The sequence below is a fragment of the Conger conger genome, chromosome 7 (genome assembly GCF_963514075.1).
Source record: "Conger conger chromosome 7, fConCon1.1, whole genome shotgun sequence".
Taxonomy (NCBI): domain Eukaryota; kingdom Metazoa; phylum Chordata; class Actinopteri; order Anguilliformes; family Congridae; genus Conger; species Conger conger.
The window spans coordinates 61818976-61827809 of NC_083766.1; the positions used below are offsets into that span (position 1 = coordinate 61818976).

The following is an 8834-nucleotide window of genomic DNA, read 5'->3' on the forward strand; positions in this document are numbered from 1 at the left end:
CTGTACCCCCACCCTGCCCCCATCACTCTACTGCCTCCTGTACCCCCACCCTGCCCCCATCACTCTACTGCCTCCTGTACCCCCACCCTGCCCCCATCACTCTACTGCCTCCTGTACCCCCACCCTGCCCCCATCACTCTACTGCCTCCTGTACCCCCACCCTGCCCCCATCACTCTACTGCCTCCTGTACCCCCACCCTGCCCCCATCACTCTACTGCCTCCTGTACCCCCACCCTGCCCCCACCACTCTACTGCCTCCTGTACCCCCACCCTGCCCCCACCACTCTACTGCCTCCTGTACCCCCACCCTGCCCCCATCACTCTACTGCCTCCTGTACCCCCACCCTGCCCCCATCACTCTACTGTCTCCTGTACCCCCACCCTGCCCCCATCACTCTACTGCCTCCTGTACCCCCACCCTGCCCCCACCACTCTACTGCCTCCTGTACCCCCACCCTGCCCCCACCACTCTACTGCCTCCTGTACCCCCACCCTGCCCCCACCACTCTACTGCCTCCTGTACCCCCACCCTGCCCCCACCACTCTACTGCCTCCTGTACCCCCACCCTGCCCCCACCACTCTACTGCCTCCTGTACCCCCACCCTGCCCCCACCACTCTACTGCCTCCTGTACCCCCACCCTGCCCCCACCACTCTACTGCCTCCTGTACCCCCACCCTGCCCCCACCACTCTACTGCCTCCTGTACCCCCACCCTGCCCCCACCACTCTACTGCCTCCTGTACCCCCACCCTGCCCCCACCACTCTACTGCCTCCTGTACCCCCACCCTGCCCCCATCACTCTACTGCCTCCTGTACCCCCACCCTGCCCCCACCACTCTACTGCCTCCTGTACCCCCACCCTGCCCCCACCACTCTACTGCCTCCTGTACCCCCACCCTGCCCCCACCACTCTACTGCCTCCTGTACCCCCACCCTGCCCCCATCACTCTACTGCCTCCTGTACCCCCACCCTGCCCCCATCACTCTACTGCCTCCTGTACCCCCACCCTGCCCCCATCACTCTACTGCCTCCTGTACCCCCACCCTGCCCCCATCACTCTACTGCCTCCTGTACCCCCACCCTGCCCCCATCACTCTACTGCCTCCTGTACCCCCACCCTGCCCCCATCACTCTACTGCCTCCTGTACCCCCACCCTGCCCCCATCACTCTACTGCCTCCTGTACCCCCACCCTGCCCCCATCACTCTACTGCCTCCTGTACCCCCACCCTGCCCCCATCACTCTACTGCCTCCTGTACCCCCACCCTGCCCCCATCACTCTACTGCCTCCTGTACCCCCACCCTGCCCCCATCACTCTACTGCCTCCTGTACCCCCACCCTGCCCCCATCACTCTACTGCCATGGAGGTAAAAAGTTGTTTGGGGTGCAAATCCCCCCCCCCCCCCCCCTCACCACAGGGAAGTTCTGGGGTGCAGTTTCAGAAACCAGAGGGTAATAAATGTGAAATATAGATGTGAAATATATATTCCAACTCTTTAAAGGCCAGTACAGTGATAAGTGCCTGCAGTGCCAGTGAATGTAGCTAAACTGTATTGAGTGTTGACAGCCTGAAAAACAGTATGCCAGAAAAACCTGGCTCTGGACACTGGTGAAAATGTGCACTTTCTAAAAGATCGGCCCATAATTATCCAGCCTTTTTAAACCGCTCCGTGAAGCATTGGGGTACTGAGTCATTTCTGGACCCCCTCCCAGGCGGGGCTGGTCGCTGCATTGCCATGATTGGGCGAGCGAGCACGGCTCCAGCCCCTCGCTCTCTCCCGAGCTTTGGGCCTCCCTCCAGCGGGCCTGGCGCGCGCCACGCGGCTGTAACACTCTCTCCATCCAGGCTCAGCGCGGGGGACCTCCGGGCGCCCAGCTCAGGGGGCTGCAGGTTTGATTCCCCCGAGTGGGGGGGTAATGCAGATGTAGCTTTCGCTCAAAGGCACTTAAGCACTTCAACAGGAGGTTTCTTGGAATGTTTTTTTTGTTTTTTTTTTTCCCTCAGAATTCCAGATTCTAGAACTCCACTGCTCTCAATTCCCAGTAGTGATTGTGACATCAGCATTAGAATATTCACTCCAGAACATTCCAGTCACGTAATATTTGTGACATCAGTAATTACCAGTAGTGATTGTGACATCAACACAATCACTACTGGTTAAGAACTTAAGACTTAAGAATGTGTACTGACTTAAGAATATTCTAATCACATATTCGTGACATCACACCTTAAAAGGGCATGTATTGCATGTTGCTCTAGCATTATCAAGTTTATGGTGTCTGTGTGTGAAGGACGATGTGTGGATTTAATTTACCTACAGATGGGAAAATGGACAGAGAAAAGTCTATTTCTCCTGAGTGATTCTGAGGATATTAGTCCAGGTATTCTTTCAGGTGCATCCATGAAAGCTCAAACTCCAGGTACAGCGAATTACGGCAACCAACACGCTGCGCAACCTTATTTCAGTGGTACACACACGCAAGCTGTTGCAGCAACTCAAAACCAACAACACTTATAATGCGAAGAGGCAGCTTTAAGTCAGTTGTGCAGCAGCAAAAGGCTACATCGTAGGCTCATTTGGCTTAGCGTGTTCAGAGAAGCCCCACCAGAGAAGGTTATTTACACGCCGGCCGCCAGCAACTCAGCTTGACTCCGCTATTTTATTCGCTGACAGCAAGCCGTCATATATCAACAGAGCGACACAAACCACCCAAATTTCACAGAGCACTGCAAAGCCGCTTTTGTGGTCTCTGAAGCCGGTCTTCAGCGCATTCCTGACAAATCGCTTCGTCTTGGGGCTTCGACGGAATCCGCGTCAATGGCCATGGCACAACCGCTGATTCGTGTGAATTGTTGATTTCAAAACGAGACTTGACTTTTACGACCACAGTCTACCGTCTGACATGGACACATGAAATACAATGTATCGTTACCCTACATTAAAAGTCGCTGCCTTCTAGCGTTCAGCCTACTGGTGGAACATGCGCAAGTATAACGTGGGAAAAAAACGTATACAAATATTAACTTTTAAAAATATTTTTTAATAAACGCACAATCCTACAACTTGGCGGCGAATTATGAAAACCTCAAATAAACTAGTTCGACAGACGTGCACGATAATTTAACTTGGTAGATAAGCACTCTGGCGTCATCTTATTGTGATGATAGTTATCAGATAACATAACTAGCAGCGAATTCATAACTTTACAAATAGAAAGGAGTACCTAACCTTGGCTATTATAAGAGTGAGATATTTCTACTTACAGCTATCTAGTAGGCAACAGCTTAAGGACAGTGATATTCCCAATGAATGACCTCACTTGCATTGTCAGTTTGCTAGTCTAAATCTTTACAGTGGTTTAAATTGGTTATCCCATCAAGCGAGCGGCTATGTAGACTACAGCTAGCCTAACTAATGTAAGTTTTCAAACGTCTGACAAACTAAGTAGCAGTAGCCTACCGACTAGCCACCGAAGCTTCCGAGCTCGAAGTTAGCAAGTAGACGAACTATTCGGCTAGTGGTGAGGTCATCGGTTAGCAAACATTACCGCTGTATTTAACGAGATCCACGGAAGTGCAGGGAAATGTGTATGTGGCTACATTACCATTAGTGGTCTTTTCTTGGCTCGATAAACCAGCCTCGCGTCTTTTAATAGGGCTTTTTCAGTGGGCAACAGCTGGCAGAGTTAAGCTAAAATTAGTTAGCCACCTATAAGTTTATTCTCCTTCTTCCCTGCCCTGAACCAGACAGTCAGCTAGGCTAGCAGCACTCTAGCCATAAAGCGAAATATGCTGTAACTTTAGCTAACTAGCTAGCTAGCCATTCTATCCTGTAAAGTCTTTGCAGAGGACCACTATTTAGATTAGAGGAAAAATAGAAAGCTTGTTGCAAGACAGTATAAGAAAACAATCACGAAAGCGTGCAGTAAAATGAAATGAATTACCTGTCGGTTCGAGTACAGTCGCTATTTCCCAAACCAGCCAAAGACCCACTGAACTGTCCCGATATCCCCGCCGCCACACCCTCGTTTCACACAAAAAAAAATGTCCCTCTGACGTGCAGCACTCGAGTGTTGCCTGTCCGTCCAGAGGCGGGTCGAGAACGGCACCCCCTGCGGGAGAAACCTTTCGCCGCAAGCCGTGAATTCATCTGGTGTGGTGAGAAAATGTCGGCGAAATACAGCCCCTGCGGGTACATATTTTAAATAAATAACAAAGGCCCTTTTGAAATTATTTTTTCCAGTTAGTTGACTGAAATGAGAATTGCATTACATTACATAGGCCAAAAACACGGGCTTTATTTCCAATTCACTTTGAGGGTTTAAAAATGTCATGGATTTCTGGAAGATGGAATAATCTGTAGGCTACAATAGCATTTGTTATGCGGCCAAATTAGCGAGTTTAGCAATATTTTACAGGGGGAAATGTATATCCAACGGCAATAAAACACGCTGAATAGCCTGGGTATTACCACCCTTTGGTTCAACCTCAGAACAAACAGGCTACTGCTTCGCGAAAACACGCTGGATTGTGGCATCGCCTAGTCATTGCTTCATTTCATAACACATGTCAACAGGCATGAATTATACAATCAGGATTTAGCGGTGTTGGCTTGTTTGAACAGGATACAGCGTACTGCAGTGAAATAGTTGGATATCTGCCTGGTAGCAGCCCCTGCAACACAGATAATTGCTGATAGGGCGATGATGTTATGCCAGGCACATCCACCACGTGTGTGTTTGTGCGAGAGCAAAGTGTCTGGGCGCTCCCGTACAAACGGAACAGAAGTAACAGGGCTTTTGGAGAAAGCGGACTTGATGAATCAGTGCAGTGATATTTTCGTTAAAATTCAAACTAAATGCCTATTATGCCAAAGCGCAATTACAAAGTATGTCCACAATTTTGCTTTGCTTCAGTTAACCCAGAATCGGCATATTGCATGGGGTCTGTAAACATCCAGTAACATAACCAGTAAGCCCTGTTTCAATATTACAACGATATGGAAGCTGCGGTCTGTTGCCCTCCAGTGGCACAACGTTGCAACTACATTAAAATAATTCTGATTGGTGGAAGGACGACAATAATGAGAGTTCACCATTGTGTCCTTCACAGTGTCCTTTAAGGACTGGTATATATATTTTTTTTTCCCCCTGAAATAATTTATTAATATTAGTCTACAATAGATTTACAGCTCTTCCCCTGATTTACTGGAGAAAAAATATTCAGTGAAATTCTTTTGTTCCGATTTCATTTCCTTGCATGCCCATGTTGAATTGTATTTGTATACACATAGACAGAGCATCTTAATGGGAATTTCAAGAAATGTAAAACACAGTGCCAGGACTATAAATCCGGGAATGCAGAGACCCTCTGAGATCCGAGATTACTGTGTCCAATCTTATCCTAAAAGGGCCGGCGTGGGTGCAGGTTCTTGTTTTAACCCAGCAGTAACACACCTGATTATACTAATGAACTAATCGTGGTCTTTAATCAAGTGAGTAGATTTTTTTTTCCCCTCCATTTTGATTGGAGGAAACTCCAAACCTCTCTCTCTCTCTCTCTCTCTCATCATTGCCCCATAAATAACATGAGGCACTCATTTTTGTAAAAAATGTAAATTCTAACCCAGAGGGGTTGAGGTGGGTTGCCCCCACCCTTTGCTAAAAAGCCCTTATTAGCCACATATTATCCATTAAAGTAATTATGATTATTATCAGGGGAAAAGATGGTCTGAAACTGTCAATAATTCCATGTCATCTTTAATTAAAAAAAAGAGAGAAGAGTTCACGTTGACAAGCATGTCACAGAGTCCCCAACTACAGCAGTGTAACGTTTCCTGACCGAACAGCTTCCTGTGCCAGTCTCTTCAGTACTGCGTTATCCACACAGTCTTACGGACAGATCATCTGAGCACACCAGACCTGGGTTTATATAGAACGGCACCGTTTCCTGCGCTCTACTGATCTTGCCTGGCGCATTTGAGCCTGCAAGGAGGAGCAGGCGGGGTTTACACTTTTTGGGATCATTTCACTTGTTCCAATACACCAGGCAAACTTAGTCAAATGCAGAAAAGTATGGGGCAGACTGTGAAGGTTGGTGGTTCAAGCCCCGCTGTAGCCACAATAAGATCTGCACAGTTGTTCAGCCCTTGAGCAAGGCCCTGCATTGCTCCAGGGGGGATTGTCCCCTGCTTAGTCGAATCAACTGTCAGTCACTTTGGATAAAAGCGTCAGCTAAATAACAAATTATCATTTGAATCCAAAACATGCACTCTATCTGAACCCAGGTCTGGAGCAGGCGGTCTCCCGGTCACTGGCTTGGCGGTTGAGGTGGAGGCTCGTGATTGGACAGGCCGTTGCCGGGCGGACTTGGCGGGACAGGGGGGGTGGCGGTCAGGTCCGGCAGGGACCTCAGCGTCTCGGACAAAGACGCAGACTCTCGGCCGGTTTCTCCAGGAGGCGGGGACAGGATTTGGGGAATCTGTGCCGGTTCCATCACTGGTGGTGGCTCCCAAATAGGCGGGACATCCAACGTCGCCCCACCCGCAGGTGGTGCTAAAACCGGAGGAATATCTATTGTTGTAGGTGTCGCTATAACTGGTGAATTATCTAGCACGGCTCCGCCAGGTAATGGCGCTATAACTGGTGCAATATCCGTCACTCCACCAGAAAGAGGTGCCATAACTGGTGAAATATCTACCATTGCTCCACCGGTAGGAGGCGCTATACCTGGTGTAAAATCAGTTACTCCACCAGTAGGAGGCTCTATAACCGGAGCCATCTCTCCCACCAGCCCTGCGGGGGGCGGAGCAAATGCCGGCGAAGATTCCGCCGCGGCTGCGTCTGGCGAAGCGGCTGTTGCCGTGGATACCGCCTCCTCCGCCGACAGGCCCATCTCGGCGGCCTTGGCCTCCATCTCCTGCATGCGGCGCTGCACGATGCCGGGCATCAGCTGCACGTACGTGCCCATCAGCCGGTGGTTGGAGCGGATCAGCTTCCCCGCGCAGCTGTCCACACAGCGCTCCTGCGCGAGAGAGCGCGTTAAAAGACGCCTTTTTCAACGATAGGAAGGGATTTACAATGGTCTTGTAACGATGTTTTAACACAAACATCTTACATATTGTACCATTAAAGATCAGAAAGCAAAAAAAATAAAAATAAACTTTGAAGGATTAGATCATACATGCAAATGTTTTGTGAAAAACAGAGAACTCGATTTATGTGGTATCATCATATTCCAGACATCCTATGGCAGCGCTACTCAACTCCACGTCCTGCGGGCCGCAGTGTCTGCAGATGTAGCGCACGGTAGCAGAAAACACCACCCGATTTCACTAATGAGCTCATTATCTGAACCGAGCACATTAAACAATTAGTGAAATCAGGTGTTGAGTAGTGCTGTGGCCCACAGGACGTGGAGTTGAGTAGCGCTGTTCTATGGCATCTCAAGGTATACCAGCCAAATCACTACACTGCATTTGTGCAATTATAGAATAACAAAAAAAATACATTACATACACATTACATAAGAAAACAGCTAATATTTCATATTTCAAACAAAAATCCAAAAGCAGAAATGGCATACTAAGGGAATGTTTGTCTGAGTAGCTTGATCCATGTTGTAATTTTTTAATCGATAAAATGTAAATTTTCTGCGAATACAATTTCATCAAAAGTAAAATAAAAGCTCTATTCCAATGGAATCGCAAATCCTCACTGCTCCAGAGTGTGGATTTCCAAGCACGGTAGTGCAGAGCAAAGGAAGGAAGTATGCTGTTTGGGACACAGCTAATCTGTACTAAATCTTACACGCACAAGTACAGAATGCCGTCTCATCGGTAGCGCGATGATCCGAATTTACTAGCAATGGTAGCCCATACTGACGCATTGGGACGTAAGGCTATAATGTAATTGAGAAAAATACCATTATTAAAAGGCGTATTGTTTTAACATTCTTTTTATCGCAACATGATACAGTAGGCTACAAATACTAATGTGATGAAACTGCACGGCACGAGGCCATATTCTCCCATGACAACCGAGAGGCATTCATTAGACTACGGTCAAGACAGAGCTACGACATAAGTGAGTTACGTGCGCCAGTCAGGTGAATGCGATCGTTGTCCCGACACTGGCGAAATCAGTTTGTTTGCGCTTTACTTAGATGGTTTAATTTTACCTCATCCATCGTGAGAGTCCTGTAGTTAAGGTTGCTTGTACATCGCTGGAAACAGATCTCCGTCATTCGATTGTACACAAGGAGGAAATCGCGGAGCTGCAGATCGAATCAAGATACAGATAATTTAACCACATAAACATGAAATAAAGTTACGTAACTGCTGGTGCGTCTTGTTCTGAAATTAAAACTATATGATCAAACTTACATTTCGTAGTTGTTGCTGCTCTTGTTCCATTCTGGTAAGCTAAGTGCTGTATCACAATCCTAAACGGCCTAGAGATCTCGAAATATCACCACGCTGAAGGTGGTTGTTTAACTCAATTCACTTTCGCCTCTATATCTAGGTTTAAATAATGCTTTACCGTTTTTTAAAAACACACACACATAGGCTACACACGACGTGACTTTCACATAGGCGCAGCCATCTTTTTCTGTATACCCGCCTACTTTTATGAGACGTCACTCGTGACGCACACGGAAGAGGTCTGGTCGTGTTTCGCCGTGGTCCGTACCTATTCGGATTTTATCGGTTCGTGTCGCCGTGCTGTCGTTCCCTTGACATCGCCAACCGTATTTACTTGACAAAGCCATGGTTCAACATTACTGAGATAAACTACATTTAAATCAAACCACGGGATTAGTATATTTA

General features: G+C 48.1%; 2 protein-coding genes across 4 annotated transcripts in view; both read right to left on the bottom strand.

Moving 5' to 3' along the window:
- LOC133134051 (integrin-linked protein kinase-like) overlaps positions 1-4106 on the bottom strand; it is a 19567-nt gene extending 15461 nt beyond the window's left edge. Inside the window, exon 1 of the mRNA XM_061250434.1 lies at positions 3952-4106. The gene's annotated coding sequence lies outside the window, so the exon portion shown is untranslated. The remainder of the gene's footprint in view (positions 1-3951) is intronic.
- Positions 4107-5744: 1638 nt separating this feature from the next.
- On the bottom strand, positions 5745-8573 carry timm10b (translocase of inner mitochondrial membrane 10 homolog B (yeast)). 3 transcript variants are annotated; one of them, XM_061249331.1, is made up of 4 exons: positions 8391-8573; positions 8186-8281; positions 6736-7030; positions 5745-6561 (listed from the first exon to the last, which is right to left on the bottom strand). In XM_061249331.1, exons 1-4 carry the CDS (start codon positions 8418-8420, stop codon positions 6317-6319), a joined length of 666 nt encoding a protein of 221 aa, XP_061105315.1. In that variant the 5' UTR covers positions 8421-8573; the 3' UTR covers positions 5745-6316. The 3 variants fall into 3 exon arrangements, with proteins under 3 accessions (XP_061105315.1, XP_061105313.1, XP_061105314.1); XM_061249329.1 differs by having other exon boundaries at positions 5745-7030; XM_061249330.1 differs by lacking the exons at positions 8186-8281; positions 8391-8573 and adding an exon at positions 7190-7319 and having other exon boundaries at positions 5745-7030.
- Positions 8574-8834: the final 261 nt, after the last annotated feature.